We start from the raw sequence: 17,978 nt of genomic DNA on the forward strand, positions 1-17,978 counted from the left end.
ATGCTCTGTCTCTCTCTGTCCCAAAAATAAATAAACGTTGAAAAAAAAAAAAAAAAAGGCTGATTTGTTTAAATGGAAAAACTCGACAGTATGTAAGTGTTACAGATATATTTCTTTTTTAAAAAATTCGTTTATTTTGAGAGAGAGAAGAGAGTGGGGCAGGGCGAGGGGGAAAGACAGAGAATCCCAAGCAGGCTCCACGCTCCGCGGGGAGCCCGATGCGGGGCTCGATCTCATGACTGTGAGATCATGGCCTGAGCTGAAACCAAGAGTCGGACGCTTAACCACCTGAGCCACCCAGGCACCCCTACAAATGTTTTTCTTAACATACTTCATGAGAAAATGGAATTATTTGGGGAAAGACGGATTCTTTTTCCACTTTTTTCTAATGAGATTTGTAATGAAAATTTTGGGAATTTTTTTTGAAATCGAAAAGTTTGTATTACATAAATAGCATTTATGTTTTTTTCTCAGTGAAAATAGATCAGAAAAATATAATTTGGGGAAGACTGATTTTGTTTCTGCTTCGCACGGTTTTTTAATTTTTTTTTTTTTAATTTGACATGGGAAAAGTATATAGTCTATCAATAATGCAGGCATTTTTCCTTAATAAAAATACCATATGAGAAAATAATTTTGGAGGAAAAATTTTAAAACATGTTTTATCTCCTTTTTTCTTTCTTTTTTTTTTAAAGTTTATTTATTTATAAATGTTTATTTATTTTTGAGAGAGAGCACAAGTTGGGGAGGGGCAGAGAGAGAGAGAGAGAGAGAGAGAGACACAGAATCTGAAGCAGGCTCCAGGCTCTGAGCTGTCAGTGGAGAGCCCGATGTGGGGTTCGAACTCACAAAACCGTGAGCATGACCTGAGCCGAAACCGAGCGTCGGATGCTTAACCGGCTGAGCCACTCAGGCACCCCTCTCCTACTTTTTTTCCGTAGCAATATTAGATTGCTTGTGTAAGTTATGTGATTTAAATAAAAAGGGGGGGGGTACAGTAGGACCTTCGGAGTAGTGGTTCTTAGATACTCATTCAGAAAGTTGCTGATTCCAAACAAGCCTGAGCCTTTCATAGAGCCCCGCTGACTCCCCCCCCCCCCCCCCCCCCCCGCCACATGATTGGGCTCTAATTGGACATGTCAGGCTCTTTCCTTGTATACAAAGAAGCCAATTGACTGTGGTTGAAACTCAATCCAGTATCTTTAAAAAATTTGTGGTGTAGTGTTTTTGTGGTCATGGAACTGAACTCAAGCATAAAAGCAGTTATCAGTGAGCTACAATCGTCGGTGAAGAATTCACCATTGCAGTGACACTTGGATGCCCAAAACGGTTGATTTTAATGTAGGGAAGGCAGTGTCCTTGCAGAGAAATCTGTGTTGTATGTGTTGCGTCCCTTTTCTGGGTGAAGTGCCATCATCCTATGCTATCAGCCTTCTCTTTTGACCCCAGTATGATGTCTTGAGAGAGACTCTCTACCACCGACCTTAGAGCATAAAGACCACCTCGGCAGACCTGGGGGAAGGCTCTGTGTCCCAGCGTCTGTACTTGGAGGCCTCAGAAGGGAAAGGATTTGGGGGCTGGGGTGGTTTAGTCCAGTTTTCCTCACATTCCGCTGTCTCAGGAAGATAGAAAGGAGAGCAGATAAATGGGCGGAAATTAGAATTGATCTCCATGGCAATGACTGGCCTCAGCCGGCTTTACAGATAAGTGTTCAAGAGGGAGCTGTCTAGTCCCACACATTTGTGCTCGGTTTGTAGATAAATAGACTCGGGAGGAAAAGGGTGCTTTCAGGTACGAATGTTATATGTAGGCCCGTTGAAGGAGGATTTTTTTTGGTCAGTGATGCCGGCTAGGTCAGAAGGGCTGTAATTATCCAAGATTCTTCCGGCACAATACCTGTTTTGGCTTGAATTACTTAGGCAATTGAGAAAAAGCCTTGGGTTCCTTGGCTTGAGCTATCCATATTGGCAGCATATTCTACTCCGATTCACCGAGTCCCTTCCGCCTCCCTGGTCGCCGATCTTCTGGTATAGTGAGCTGTGCCACAATCCATGCATCCCCTCCCGTTGGTGAACACAACATTAAATCTGTTCGGATATTCAGAACAAACGGACGGACTCCGATCGCCTGAGCTGTGGGAGCCGAGGAGGAGGATTCTAGGAGTTTCTTTGAGGAGGGACAGATTCCTCCCTTGCCGAGAGGAATTCCTTGACTCCCAATATCTGTTTTTAAAACTTAAAAAAAAAAAAAAATTGAAATACCAGTAATTTAAGAAAAGTCTCTCTCTCTCCGGCAGCCAGGGTACAGCCCCCAGCTCTGTGAGAAGCTGAGCTCATTGTTTGTCACTTTTCGAAGCAGACGCCTCTCCCTCTGTTCATCATTTAAACGTAGGTGGTCCCCAGGGTCTAGTTACCACTGACTCCCGAATTCACATCTCCAGCCCAGACCCCTGCTATTTTCCCAGCCACTTAGTAACCTCACTCCAACCGAACACATCCCACACTGAGCTCACCATCTCTACTCCCCCTCCCCTCACATCTGCTATTCTTTTTTATTCCGCAGCTGAGTTCCTAACAGCACAGTCAATTAGGGACCACCGTGTTATTCTGGATGCCTCGCATGTCCACTCGTGGCACTTTTGCCCCCCCTGCACACCTCATAAAAGACAAAAAAAAAAATCTCTATCATCCTGGAATGTATGTTTTGTGGGGAAGGCCCGTCACAACTAAGTACATACAAAAAAAGTCGTGTTAGCAAACTTAAATCAAGGAAAGGGAGTGTATAGACTGTCAGAGTGTGCAGTTCTCTATAGGGAGTGAAGGAAGGTCTCTGTGGAAATGCCAATTGACCAGAGACATGAATGAAATTAGGGAGTAAGGCATGCATCTAACTGACAGAACAGCAAGTGCAAAGGCCCTGAGGGGGGAGTGTACTTGGGGTCTTGGAGAAATAAACAAGGAGGCCAGTGTGGCTGGGACAGAGCGTGGGGGTGGGGGGGGGGGGAGGCAAGAGTGGTGGGGGATGGGGTCAGAGGAGTTGGGGGAGGTAGGGACTCACGTCGTATAGGGCTTTGTCGGCCGTGGTACAGACCTGTGACTTTTCCAATGCCTTAGATCAGAGTCTCATCATCTCCCTCTAGGATTGCCCTGTCGGTGTTTGAACCTTAGTGTAAGAGCTCTACAAAGGCTTACCGAGTGAAAAAAATCAAATAAAAAGTTCAAATGAAGTATGAATAGAAAACTGTGGGATTCTGCGGTTTTTACTTAAAGACCTATATTCCTATGAATCCTCTTTTTAACAAAATGACTTCTTCTCCTCTGTTTTGTAGAGGTTGGACTTTTCAGGAATCGAGCCTGATATAAAGCCATTCGAGGAAAAGTGCAATAAACGTTTCCTGGTAAACTGCCATGATTTAACTTTCAATGTCTTGGGTCAAGTTGGAGACCATGCAAGAGGACCAGCCACAAATGTATGTATGACTTGTCCTTCCACCTCCCTTAAAGCAGGGCATTGAGGAAATGCTGTTTTTGTTTTCTCACTAGAACGAATTTATGGGATGAAAATTCCATTGCTAGACGCTATGATAGATTTGACACGGAGGCATTTCGTGTCATTTGGCATTTCTCTTTTGCCAAAATATGAATATGGTCTCGTCTTGAGAGGATTCCCGAACGTCTTGACCTATTCAAAACAGCAGATAGAGTAGGGTGTTGACGTTCACAAGGGACATGTCCCCAGAACCTGGAAAATCCTCCTTGTTGCGAATTCTCCCAGAGAATAGGACTTCTTCTGTGACCTGGCTCATCACGGGGTGTCCCCAGGCGGGGATACAGATGCTCTGCAGTCAGCTAGCCTCACTCGTTCTCCTCGAGTGAGTTCATTTTGTTCTTCACCGAAAACTGTAATTAGTAGCTGTCACGGATCATTTGAGTTACTCAGAAATACTTGCAACTGTAAATGTGAAATCACCAAAGAGACGGCGTTTTCTGTTCATCTTTAGTTTTTGGTTCTGGCTTTGTCTTTGAAAAGTGTCCACAGTGAGGATTTAGTCCCTTCCAAAGTAGCTGCAAGGCACCAGCAGACTTTCTGTGGATAAAGGGTTAATCTTTATGCCGTTTGGCACAAAATTACTCTTTGTGACCGGCTTTCAAATGCCATCTGTAGGGAGGAATCATGGCCTTCCCAAACTGCTGACGGGGCAAAGCTTTTGTCAAGTAATTTGATGTTGATGGATATTAGCACTTATTAAATGTATCATCAAGTAAGCGGTAGCATAACAAAAGGGAAGATTTAGGTCTATTCTACAATATTGGCATTATTTTTCAGTAATGTCAGTAAACCTACCGAGAATTACATTTTATTCATAGAACAATTGGCATGCTCTAAATGTGCTTACGGAGTTTGACGCATTAGAAAACACATACGACTTGTAAAATTATTTACGCCTGACAAAAATGAACATTTGATAGCCTGTTATTTTAGAATACTCTTTCTTGTATGCAAATGAGCCCGAATGCCATCGTAGCTGTTCTACTCAGAAAAGAGCCGTAATCACCGCGCCTCGAGGAATAAAAACATTGTTTTGTCGTGTGTCTTCCCTCCCGCACCCCACTGAAAGGTCTTCGCTTCAACATGCCCTTGTTTTCATTCCAGGTTGAACCCTTTTTTATCAATCTCGCTTTATTTGATGTGAGGAACAATTGTAAGATTTCAGCGGACTTCCACATAGACCTGAATCCCCCGCCTGTCCGTGAAATGCTGTGGGGTGCTTCTGCGCAACTGGCCGCCGACGGACACCCGAGAAGCTCTTTACCAGAGTCTTTTATTCATGGAATTGCAGAATCCCAGTTACGCTACATAAAGCAGGTAGAGCGCGATCTTCTAGCGTTCGGAATAAGAAACAGAAGCCCCTTGGGTGGTTTCATCCGCTCACACGATGCTTTCGTGGGCGTCTCTTGTAAAGGTGTGTGTCTAGATGTTTTCCCCTGGGGACTGACGTTAGAGGGACAGGATGGAAACCAGCATGCGCCGGTAGTGGGTCAGCGAAGTCACCTTTTCACCGGGGCCGTGACGGGAGTCTCAGAGGAAGTATCCTGTGAGCTGGAGAACGAAGGTGACACGGACAGGCACAGACACACGGGCACACTTCTGAGCAAGGCAGTAGGTGCCTGAAAGGCCAGTTTCTCTGAAGAAAGAAATTGACCCGACGATCATCTCCTGTCCCTAATTCCCATTTCCATTAGGAGTAGGTAGCTTGTGTTTGCTTTTGGTTTTTGTCTTGGTGCGCAGTCTTTATTTCAGAGATTTCTTAAGACACCATTAGGTTTTTCCTTAGATTTTGTTCTGCTTTTTAGTTTTTGAGGGAGAGAGAGAGACAGAGATTGCAAGCAGGGGAGGGGCAGAGGGAGAGGGGGACACTGACAGCAGTGAGCCCGATGCGGGGCTCAAACTCAAAAAATCATAGGCTCATGACCTGAGCTGAAGGTAGACGCTCAACCGACTGAGCCACCCAGACGCCCCTTCCTCAGATTAAAAAAAAAATTTTTTTTTGAGTTTTATTTAAGTAATCCCTGCACCCAGCGTGAGGCTCGAACTCACAACCCCGAGATCAAGAGTCACGCGCTCTTCTGACTGAAGGGGCACAAAGCCCCCACATTAGATTTTTCCTTAGGACGTGAGCAGAGGTCACCCCCTTGCAGAAACTTAGGAACTGTGTACAGAACTTTATAGAACAGAGGATAACACTGTAGCCGAAGCCTGACTATGGATCCAAGAATGGAGTTCCCAGCAGACTCCATGAAGAAGAGGAAATTAGGCAAGGAAGGGAAGGTGCCCATCTGAATGAAACTTCGGTCACCATCAGGGCAAGTCTTGTGATGGTCATAGATTGGAGGCTCTGTTTCTGGAAGGTTCGAGAACAGCCTAGGGGTTCCACGTGTCTATCTGGCTACACCCCTGGCTGAGGTGCCATTAAGGTCAGTGTCCCTCAAATTCCTGGCCAGCCAACCCCCCTACAGCAAAAGGTCCCCACAGATTCCTCCAGAAATTATTCCTGTCGGTGGCTTGGTGGTGGATGCCCCAGAGCCAGTCTCCCATGTTGTCTGGAATCTGGAAGCTTCATTTGTGAGCTGGCAGTGTTCATGCTGACCCCACATGAATAGGTAGTTTTAATGGAGCATAAAGGGTCTTTATAACGAGGAGTTCTGGTTGCAGAGCAACGGGAGGGAGCTGCTCATGTCACATATGTAATGCTGTGCCCTTCTGTCCTGTCTGGTGCAAAGAAGCCCCTTCACAAGGAGCCTGACGCTTCCCTGCCATTTTGACCTCTGACCAGACTGGCAGCCATGAGAGGTTAGGCAGAGCAGAACTGATGGTCTTCCTTCTCAACTTGTGCAACTCAAAGGAAAATAGAACGTAGCATAGAGTTTAAGTTTCTGCTTTCTTTTTTTCAACGTTTATTTATTATTGAGAGAGAGAGAGAGAGAGAGAGAAAATGCGAGCAGGGGAAGGGCAGAGAGAGAAGGAGACACAGAATCTGAAGCAGGCTCCAGGCTCCGAGCCGTCAACACAGAGCCTGATGTGGGGCTTGAACCCACGAACCGTGAGATGATGGCCTGAGCCGAAGTCAGACACTCAACCACCCAGGCGCCCCTAAATTTCTTTTTGTTAATGTATATTTATTTGGTTTTGAGAGAGAGAAAGAGCATGAGTTGGGGAGGGGCAGACAGAGAGGGAGACACAGAATCCGAAGCAGGCTCCAGGCTCCGAGCTGTCAGCACAGAGCCCGACTTTGGGTTGGAACCCACGAACCGCGAGATCATGACCTGGGCCGAAGTTGGACGCTTAACCGACCGAGCCACCCAGGTGCCCTGCTTTTTTTTAATGTTTATTTATTTTTGAGAGAGAGAGAGAGAGAGAGAGAGAGATAGAGCGAGCTCGAGTCAGGGAAGGGCAGAGAGGGAGAGGGAGGGGGAAAGAATCCTAACCAGGCTCCACACTTTGAGCGCAGGGCCCGATGTGGGGCTCGAGCTCATGAACCACGAGATCATGACAGCTGAAATCAAGAGTCGGAGGCTCAATCGACCGAGCCAGCCAGGTGCCCTCTGGGTCACTCACGTCCTTAAAGGCTCATATAGTATTCCATTGACGTACCTAACCAGGATATTTGTAATTTGGGGGTATCGTAAATAACACTGCTTTGAACGTCCACGTGCACACATGTTAGCTCGCTTGCTGAGTTATCTCCTTAGAATAAATACCAGGCATCCGGGTTTCCTGGGTTCAGGATTATGCTCACTGGTACAGATTGCTGCATGCTGGGGGGAAGACTTTACATGTGCAGTGAACTTCCCTCTTTGGGCTTTCCCCATGTCGCCTCTTAGTTTGTTACTCAGATTATACTTATCACATATGTGAACATATGTTCACTACTGCAACATATGCTTCTGAAAGAGATTGAGCAAGCAACACCTAGATGGCTCAGTCAATTGAGCATTCAACTTCGGCTCAGGTCATGATCTCAAGGTTCGTGAGTTCGAGCCCTGCATCGGGACGGCTCACTGCGTCAGTGCAGAGCCCGCTTCGGATCCTCTGTCCCCCTCTCTCTTTGCCCCTCCCCTGCTGGCTCTCTCTCTCTCAAAACTAAACAAACATTTAAAAAAAGACATTGAGGGACACCTGCATGGCTCTGTCAGTTAAGCATCAGACTTCGGCTCAGGTCACAATCTCCTCGTTTGTGGGCTCGCATCCCACGTTGGGCTCTGTGCTGACAGCTCAGAGCCTGAAGCCTGCTTCAGTTTCTGCCTCTCTCTGTGCCCCTCCCCTGCTCACACTGTGTCTCTCTCTCTGTCTCTCAAAAAAAAAAAAAAATGAACATTAAAAAAAATGTTTTTAAATAAATTAAAAAAGATTGAGCAAATACAGTATAAAAGTATTTAAGAGTCCGCTACGGAATTTTGCGTAAAATTTCCTGCACCGTATCAAAGAAGTCCTTTGAAGCCAATGATGTATTTACTGTATTACTTCCTCATTGCTCAGCTTGTATGTTCAAGGCATGGAGTTGTAATTGTGGTCGTGGGCATCATCCCACCTGTAATCTAGGTCAGGAAGAAAAGCAGCAGGTTTTTTTGTTTTTTTTTTTTCAATATCTCTGGTATGCCAGAATTTTCCATTGGGGTCTCATGCAATCATCACAGTCTTGTGAAATAGTATCATTACTGCTGTTGGGGAGGTGAGGGAAGGACAGATCGGGAGGTGAAGTAAGCTGGCCACCATAACGTGGTCACAGAGTGGGGAAGGCAGGATTGGAACCAAGGTCGGGCGCAAAGACCCCAATCGACAATGTCAGGAACAACGTAAGTAAGGGCTGCGGCCTCTAACGCAGTGGTAGGAGACGCATTCGGAACGCAAGGAGGGTTCAGGGGTCGGGAGTTAACGTAGAGGGGGCTGCGCGGAAGATGTGGGGCTTGACAAGAAACCTCAGGAATACGTGAGAGGTGAGAAGGGGACAGTGATGGGCAGTGGCCCTAAATGGCTTTATCGTCTTGCACCCTTTTCAGGTCAGCTGATGATGATACCAGGAGGCGGTCATTTACTCCAATTAGTTGAACATTCTATTTTGGAGAAGTTCCCCCCCCCCCCCGACTTCTTCCCATTTACGACTAGGAAGCCGTGCTGTGTCAGAGAGAGACTGGATGTTAGCAGATCGGAGCCCAAATCCCAGCTTATCGGTTCTTGAGCAGTAACAAGTTAAGCACTTCTTGGCACCATTGTGTTTCTCTTGCTCCTTTACGGAGTCCCGTATTTTCACAACACCCCAGCAAAGTAGGTGGGTACTGTGACCATACCCATTTTACAGATGAGCACACTGAGGCACAGAGCCCTCCAGGAGTAGCTTGCCCAAAGTCCCAGAACTTAGAAGATGAAGGACAGGACCCGAAACTGCTTCCGTGTCACCCTAGAAAGAGGGAAACTACCCAGTTCCCCAGGCATTTCCAGAAAGGACTTTCGGGCAGCTCCGTCCCTTCCAGCAGGGCTATTCAGATGGCAGCGTTATCTATAGGAAGAGGCAGCTCCCAGGGTTTGGTGGACGGTGGGCGTTTGGGGGCCATTGTAGGCCCTCCATTGCCATCTGTTCATGGGAGTCTTTCTCTCCAGTGGCTTCCCTGAGGACCAACAGGGTGACCACAGGAGAAGGAAGGAGTTGGATCCATCGAGTAGTTCTGCCTCCCTGACATCAAACAGTCACTATGACCAGTCCCTTTATTCTCAGTTGCCTGGCACTTTCTTCCCAGATGCCCTGACAGAGCTCGGCCCCCCGTGTCTCCCAAGGTCAGACCTGATTTACTTTGGGTTGGGGTTGTGGGGGAGATGCTGACTCGTGGGGGCCTGCCTCCCTGTGGCTGTGTGGGCTCCCCCCCTGGCGGGGGGAGCAGTTGTTGGGCTGGTGAAAGGGTACAGACTCCCCCCTCCCCCAAAGCCTTGCCGTGCTATGGGGTATGTAAGTGCCGGGCACTGGGATGGGGGGACTTGACCCATTCTTTAGAGGGAGAGGGGCACTGAAGTGGGTTAGAATTACCCTGGGGCTGGGGGCAGGCACACCCATGCCTCCTTGGTGGGAAAGGATGGCTGGGCCAGAGGCCTTGTCTACAAGGGCCAGACTCCCAGCCCATATGGCATTCCCGGGCCCTCTCTGGCTACCCTTCTGTGTTCTGGGGACAGGGAGAGGGCACCTCGCTCTCTGAAAGCACCTTGCTCTTTGCCACTGTCAGAGTTTTCCAAATTCTAATACTCCTTGCTGGCATCCGTGTGGGAAGATGCTCAGTGTCCTGGGAAAGGAGAATAGCAGGTGCTCGGTGAACGTTAGCTGTCACAATAACCAGTATTGCTGTTCTCATCCAGCCTCGTTGTGTGAGATGTTGGATGCGTGCGCTCCAGGGCTGAGGCAGCATAGCCTGGGCTATATGTATAGTCTGGAGGCCGTGGTTGCCAGGCTCCTCTGCCCACTCACCGCATGCACTTGGATAAGCCTCGTTTTTTCCCTCTGTAAAATGGGTATATCGTAGTGCCTGCATTCAAGGGTTTTTCTGAAGACTAAGGGATCTAATGCACAAAAACCATCCGGGACAGCTAGATGACAACCGGGAAGGGTGAGACTGCACTCAGTGTGGTGTTGAGCATACGTTCTGCAAGGTCAGCAGGGGCTAGCTGCCAGGCGCCTCTCCACGCCCGAGCAGCATGTTCCTGGGAGGACCAGAGATCCAGGGGCGCCTGGGTGGCTCAGTTGGTTAAGTGTCTGACTCTGGTTTCGGCTCAGGTCGTGATCTCAACGGTTTGTGTGTTCCAGCCCAGCTTCGGTCTCTGTGCTGACAGTGCGGAGCCTGCTTGGGATTCTCTCTCTGCCCCTCCCCTGCTCGTGCTCTCCCTTTCAAAATAAATTAAATTAACATTAAAAAAAAAAAAGGAAACCAAGTTCTGTGACCTTGCAGTGCTTTGGGCCACTTTAGTAGTGACTGGGTACCTAACGTGCAGTACATGGAAACCATACAGGAAATCTTTGGAATAGCTATTACCATCCTCGGCCCCATTTCGCAGATGAGAAACCCGAGGCATAGACACAGGACGTGACTTGCCTAAACCTATAAATGGTGGAGCCAGAATTTCAACCCAGGAAATTTGACTCCCAAGCAGTTTTTAACCACTTCCTTCCCTGCTCGAGGCTTGGGAATTCAAAGGTGAATTCGCCGTTCTCAGGGTCCTTACAAGTCGTTGGATTTGCGGGGGAATTACTGGGGGTCTTACACTGAGTTTTCTCCTCTTTCCTGTATGCTGTAGAGTGTTCTCTCCAGAGCAGATGAGATAATGTGTCTGAAATGTTTTGAAAACTGGAACGCATGATCTTAACACAGTTGGTAATATACCAAGTAGCAAAATAAAACTTGGTAGAGTCCCAACGATGGCTTTTTCCATTTGAATTCATTTGCGCGGCGCTCCTTGGAACAACAGACATAACCAACTAACAGGCTGTTTGGCAGATAATGTATTTGGAAGGAGCCGAGCTGGACAGAGGATGACATGGTCGTTTCACATGTATTCATAGGAAACGTAAGGGGCACCTGGGTGGCTCAGTTGGTTGAGCCTCTGACTTCGGCTCAGGTCATGATCTCACGGTCCATGGGTTCGAGCCCCGCGTCGGGCTCTGTGCTGACGGCTCGGAGCCTGGAGCCTGCTTCAGATTGTGTCTCCCTGTCTCTCTGCGCCTCCCCTGCTCATGCTCTCTCTCTGTCTCTCTCTCTGTCTCTCAAAAATAAACATTAAAAAACATTAAAAAGAAAAAAGAAAACGTACGTAACTTTGGTCGCGTCTGCATTCGTGTCCTCAAATGGAGCGTGCAGGAGAAAACGACATTTTGGATCCTCTGTCCCCACATTGAAAGCTGGAGCTCTTTAACTGCAGTGAAGTATTTTATTTTCTTCCTCTCAGCTGCAGTTAGTATTAATTGTGAGTGAATTGCTCTGGAGTTACGCACAGCTACTTTTGAAAAGGCATATCCAGTTCCACTTGAGAAGAGCACACTATTTTAGCACATGCCGACGAAGCCGAACAATACGTGCTGTCTTAATTAGGCCGAAGAATGTACCTTGCAGACACAGCCAAACACAAGAGGCTAAGCCGCAATGGTGACAGCTGCCCCTCAGGGACTACTAGATGTGAAGTTGGTGACAAAATAGAAAACCTGAGGGTGCCTGGGTGGTGCGGTCTGTTAAGCATCCAACTGTTTTAAAAAATTTTTTCATGTTTATTTATTTTGGAGAGAGAGAGAGAGACAGAGACAGAGACAGAGCATGAGCTGGGGAGGGGCAGAGAGAGAGGGAGACACGGAATCCGAAGCAGGCTCCAGGCTGCGAGCCATCAGCACAGAGCCCGACGCGGGGCTCGAACTCACGAACTGCGAGATCATGACTTGAGCTGGAGTCGGACGCTTAACCGGCTGAACCAGGTCCCCAAGCATCTGACTCTTGATCTCGGCTCAGGTCACGATCTCACGGTCCGTGAGTCTGAGCCCCGCATCGGGCTCTGTGCTGGCAGCACGGAGCCTGTTTGGAATTTTCACTCCCTCTCTCTCCCTCTCCCCCACTTGTGCCCTCTCTCTCTCTCTCTCTCTCTCTCTCAAAATAAATAAACATTAAATTTTAAAAATAGAAAATCTGTTTTGAAAGAAGTATTGGGAGTTTTAGAAACTGTATGAAAGGAAACGCTGTCTATTTTCAGGGTCCTGGACACGACCCTGTGTTGGATGTCAACATGCTATGCTAAACACACTACTAGGAACCATTAGCCACGCAACTATATGTATGAAGTTACATAAAAACATCTAATGGAAGCCATTTTTTTCCCCCAGGGAATTTTCTCGGTGACGAATCCACATCCTGAAATTTTTCTAGTTGCGAGAATTGAAAAGGTGCTCCAGGGAAACATTACACACTGTGCAGAACCCTACATCAAAAATTCAGACCCAGCAAAGGTATTTATAAAGATCGTTTGCGAGCATTTCAGCCTAATGTAAAAATTGCGTTTTACTGGTGTTTTTAACGGTATTGTTAATGAACCCTCAAGAAAATCTCATTTTCTCAATACATGGTATATTCTGGAAATACTGTATGCTATGTGAGTATGCATGCTAAGCTTGAACGTGACTTTTGTCCGTTTTATGTTCTGTTTACTTGACAGTCTGATTTCTGGTTGCTTATCAAAGTAAGAGCTAAAGGCTTTTAGGCGACATCTGTTCATTGACGCCGTATCCTTGGCGATAGCTGTTCTTTATTTCCAGCCCTCACATACAGCCCTAGAATGTCAGAGCTGGGAAGTCCGGCCCCGCAGTTCCCAAATGCTGGTCTGCACTGAAATTTCCTCCTGTCTGTGATACGAAAAGAAAGACAGGAGAAGGAGTTCAATGCAGGAAGCTGAATGTATTCAGTTCGAGGGGCTGCCCTTTATTCTGAGATTTTTGTTCTTCCTACGTTTGAAACATCACACCGATGAGTCTTTTCGTGAAATGTTGGCATTTTAAATGGTAGCGATGCTTTTTACTGCTGGGTGTCTCCGGATGGCATGTAATCATCCAAATGTCTGGATCACGAAATCCGCACTTTGGCAATCGGCGACGTGGTCCTTTCCCCTCATTTTATAAATGAGAAAACGGAGACCCAGAGAGGGGAAGCGTTCATGGCACAGCTCATTAGCTGTGCTAATTTGTGTGTTTGGGGGTGGGGGGGAGTCTCCAGGACGTAGATAAAGGCCTGCTAGCATTTCGCATCCCAAGGGATAAGCATCCAGCCAGCATTTCACAGCCTGTTGAGACTCTATGGGCCGTTAATCTTTTGTCATCTCCTAGTGCCTGCGCAAACAGCAGCTCCTTGCCTAACTAAACTAATTGCATTGACTCTTGGTCACTCGGCTTTTATCTTGGGAGTAGAAAGGTCAACTGTATTGAGAACAAACTTCTCCCAAGAATAACGAATGTCTGCCTGCTGTGTGTGAAAGGAAACACACATTAGACCTGCTCACAATTTCCCCACTACGGGTCTTTGGTACAAAACGTGCCCTGCATCTATTTCCATCCAATGAGAAAACACAAAACTTTTAAGAAAACGTTGGTCCTGGAAGGTGGGTAGCGTTGTGACGTGTGTTGTGTCTTATTTGTAGCACCTTCCTTATCTCTTTGGCTGGACTTTGATGTTTTCCACCAGTAAGCGGGAGCGGGGGGGGGGGGGGGTGGGGAGTTAGGATTTTTCGCGGCGAGTCTCTGAAATATGAGCGTTTCTTCTTATTTCTGACCTTAGACGGCCCAGAAGGTGCACAGGACAGCAAAGCAAGTATGTAGCCGCCTCGGACAGTACAGAATGCCCTTTGCTTGGGCTGCCAGGTTTGTGCACATAAAATCCTGACCTTTCTGTTCGCCCTCCTGTGTAAAGTTCAGGGTTGTGGTCCTTGCCGGCGGCATTTAGCAGTTGGTCTCTGCCAACCCGGTTCTGTCTCGGGATGCTCATGGTGTGTCCTTCATCCGTCCGGGGCTGCGATGACAAATCATTTGAGACCGACAGTAGGCTTCAGCAACGAAACATTTCTCTCTCACGGTGCTGGAGGCTGGGAGTCTGAGACAAAGGTGCCAGCACAGCCAGGTTCTGGTGAGCAAAGCACCTTGCAGGTTGCGGACAGCCGACTTCTCCTTTGTCTTGCTGTAGCGGAAAGGAAGCGAGCTTGCTTTCTGGCCTTTTCTAAGGGTGCTAATCCCATTCACGAGGGCTCCGCCCTCGGACCTCATCACCTGCCCCGGGCCCCTCCTCCTAATACCCATCACCTTGGGCTTTCCATTTCCACCATGGGAACTTGGGCGTGAAATCCATAACAGGATATACGAACTCTTTCTCTTAAAATTCGCCGTGCATTCAAGACCCTCTCATTTCTTCATACGTCCGTGCCTCAGGGAAATCTTCTTTGGCTGGGGTTCCTGAGCTGACGGACCCCACTTAATTTTATTGCATTTCAAAGCAGAACTTATTTGCTAAACTAAGGGAATTGTTTGCCCCAGAAAACCAGCAATTGTAGGGAATTTTGTACGGCGTGCCCACTATTTCACAGTTGGCTAGGTTTAGGCTTCGAAAAGCTATCCTGGGATATTTCTGGAAAACGTACTAAAAATCAGAAGGCAAGAGAATGCGGTTAAGTGCAAGTGTGTAATTAATGAATCGACTTGCTTTTCTGGCCCTTCACGGGTAGTGTATCTGAAAGCACGTTATCTATACCTTCTGTCGTATGGGAGGTCACATTAGTTTTCCCCCCACATCTTCCAAGTCTACGTACAGTGACGACTTCACATGTGTTTGTTGCTTACCCCCCCTTTGAAATACAAGTTCACTGGCTTGTTTGAGGTACAGCCTGTACACAGCTCCCTGGAACTTTTGGGGGAAGGGAAGGGCACCGTGTTCTGAATAATTCAATCAATTATGTTCAGTGGGTGTTGGGAAGTAGCAGAAGGGTAGGAGATTCTAAGTTAATTAACCCTTCTGTCGCTATTTATAATCGCTTCATTTTGGGGAAGGTTTCAAAATGTTTTGCGTGTCGGTAGACAAAAAGGCACATGGTCCTTGCTTCGCAGACTGGTGAAGAAAAAATGACAGCCGAGGTTAGGTGAATGGCGAAGAGGAGCAGAGGTTGTGGGTCTATTTAGGCATTATAGAAGGTGAAGCATGGCTTGTAAATCTGCACGTCCTTAGTGGTCCTGCAGCCTGAGAAGTCACTTGCTGCCGTGGTTAGTATTTATAGTTAGGTGTTAACCCTGCACAAGACAGTGGTCTAAGTGCTTAACGTGCACCTTCCTAAGAGGGGGGTACTGTTATTCCTACCCTGGAGATGAGGAAATTCGGGCATAGAACTAAAAAAAAAAACAAAAACAAAAACAATAAAACCCTTGGGGCACCTGGATGGCTCATTCGGTTAAGCGTCCGACTTCGGCTCGGGTCGTGATCTCGCGGTCCGTGAGTTTGAACCCCGCGTCGGGCTCTGTGCTGATGGCTCGGAGCCTAGAACCTGCTTCGGATTCTGCGTCTCCCTCTCTCTCAGCTCCTTCCCCTGTTCACACTGTGTGTCTCTCTCTCTCTCAAAAATAAATAAGGATTTAAAAAAAAAATTACCGAAAAATCCTTGTCCGGCTTCCCACAGCATATAGCAGAGTAGGGCTCAGCACCCACGGCCCGTGACCTCCGCCCACTCTGGCCGTTTGATGCCGTTTTGTCAGGAGGAAAATTAATTCAAAAGTCTTCATCTGTGTCTCCCTCTCTCTCTGCCCCTCCCCCGTTCATGCTCTGTCTCTCTCTGTCCCAAAAATAAATAAACGTTGAAAAAAAAAATTAAAAAAAAAAAAAAAGTCTTCAAAGTTGGGAGCTCTGATCCCCAGTTCTGATGAGGAATGACCCTCTTTTTTCCTTCTGGAATTGTTTTGCTTGTCAACAGCAGCAAAAACTCACTCTAAAGGCTTGCCTGGGATATTTTAACAATATATGAGAAAGCCCTGTTTACTGAAAATAAGGTATGCTTAGAAGTAGGAACAGTAGTTAATGCCTAGAACCGAATCTTCAGAGGCTCTGCCAAGGGGAATTATGTTTCTGGTTAGGGCCGCTTCAGTCGGGCTGGGTGCTTGTACATTACTTTTCATTTTAGTAGTAAGTCATTGCTTCCAAACGGGAGAAGGGGAAGAGGCAGGGAATAATCCTAATCCATATCGGAAACTCTATAGACCTTTTGTAAACTTTGTAAATAGATCTTAAAGATCTAGTTTTTTTTTTTTTTTAATGTTTATTTATTTTAAGAGGGAGAGCATGAGCCTTGGTGGGGGGCGGGGAGTGGGGAGCAGAGAGTGAGGGAGAGCGAGGGAGACAGGGCATTGCAAGCAGGCTCCAGGCTGAGCTGTCAGCACAGAGCCCGACGAGGGGCTTGAACTCACGAACCGGGAGATCATGACCTGAACTGAAATCAAGAGTCGGATGCCTAACAGAGGTGCCCCAAAGATCGAATTTAACGGTCATCAACTTTGAGATACTCTTTACCTTTGATTCCAAGGCACACATTTTATATATCCGACTCGATGAATTTTCACACGTGTTTACAGTCCTGTAACTACCGCTCCAACCAAGGTCTAGAACGTGTCCATCAGTTCAGAAAGTTTCCTCACACCCCTGTCCGGTCTGCCGTCCCACTCCCACCAGTCAGTCATCGACCGATGGTTATCACTACCGAGGGCTTTTTTTCTACTCGAGACCTTCATGCAAACGGAGTCGTGCAGATTGTACTCTTGCGTTTGGTTTCTTGTATGAATACCCCACCGTTTAGCCATTCGCTTGTGGATGACTCTCTGGGCCGTTTCCTTTTGGGGCTATAACAAATACATCTGCTCTGAACATTCATGCACCATGCGGAAATATGCCCAGAGTAGCAGCATGGCAGGATCAGAGGGCAGGTGTGTGCTCAACTTCATGAGAAATGGCCGAGCGAGTTTCCAAAGTAGTTTTACCATTTTGTACACATACCAGCATGAAGTGTGTCTTCATTTCTCAGTACTTCAGAATTAAAAAAAAAAAAATTCTTTTGCTGTTTTAGACCCATTTTCAAAGATACTCAAGGTTCTCTGGATCTGGATGGGAGGTTTTCTCCTTTGTATAAACAAGACAGTAGCAAGCTTTCAAATGAAGACATTCTCAAGTTACTCTCAGAATACAAGAAGTAAGTGTGTTATTGTAGTAAATCAATACAATAGATGGATTATAATTTCTTAAAGTGGTAAATGTGAGTCATATATGGGAGAAGCTGAATGCTTTGGAGCATTTTTGCATTTGGAAGCATTTGGAAGTTTGCATATAGGGCAACCCGGTGCATTCCGTAATCATAGATTTTAAGTATAAAATATTCTTATTTTACCCCTAGGCCGGAGAAGACCAAATTGCAGATTATTCCTGGGCAGCTAAACGTCACGGTAGAATGTGTTCCTGTGGATTTATCAAGTAAGAATTCACATGTTACAAATAAACCTTAAAGGGCTATGTTTGAATCTCAGGGTTTTTGTCTTTTCAATATATTTCTTAAGGTTTACGTGGTGTATTAAGTTCCTGGGGCTGCTGTAATAAAAAACTACAAACTGGGTGGCTTAAGACGACAGATTTATTCTCTCCAGGTTCTGGAGGCTAGATGTCAAAGTCAAGGCATCAGCAGGGCTGTGTTCCCCCTGAATGCTCTAAGGAAGAATCACCAGTCAGGGGATGTAGGGCCTGCCCTAATTCAGTATGCCCTCATCTCAACTAATGACATCTGCAGAGACCCTATTTCCAAATAAAGTCACATTCTGAGGTTCTGGTGGCCATGAATTTTGGGAGGGACACTAGTCCATCCAGTACACATAGTGGACAGTTAACAGATTCGGAAGAGGA

At 46.8% G+C, this 17,978-nt stretch overlaps 1 protein-coding gene across 5 annotated transcripts in view; it reads left to right on the top strand.

Annotated features, from left to right (window-relative positions):
- Window positions 1-17,978, top strand: part of DOCK11 (dedicator of cytokinesis 11) — a 202,512-nt gene that overhangs the window by 74,965 nt on the left and 109,569 nt on the right. For all 5 annotated transcript variants that reach the window (XM_045470976.1, XM_045470977.1, XM_045470973.1 and 2 more), the window contains exons 11-16: window positions 3,329-3,469; window positions 4,654-4,866; window positions 12,401-12,523; window positions 13,842-13,924; window positions 17,155-17,277; window positions 17,479-17,555. In XM_045470976.1, the coding sequence (XP_045326932.1) occupies window positions 3,329-3,469; window positions 4,654-4,866; window positions 12,401-12,523; window positions 13,842-13,924; window positions 17,155-17,277; window positions 17,479-17,555 (760 nt within the window). The remainder of the gene's footprint in view (window positions 1-3,328; window positions 3,470-4,653; window positions 4,867-12,400; window positions 12,524-13,841; window positions 13,925-17,154; window positions 17,278-17,478; window positions 17,556-17,978) is intronic.

Source organism: Leopardus geoffroyi, chromosome X (genome assembly GCF_018350155.1).
Source record: "Leopardus geoffroyi isolate Oge1 chromosome X, O.geoffroyi_Oge1_pat1.0, whole genome shotgun sequence".
In the NCBI taxonomy this organism is placed as follows: domain Eukaryota; kingdom Metazoa; phylum Chordata; class Mammalia; order Carnivora; family Felidae; genus Leopardus; species Leopardus geoffroyi.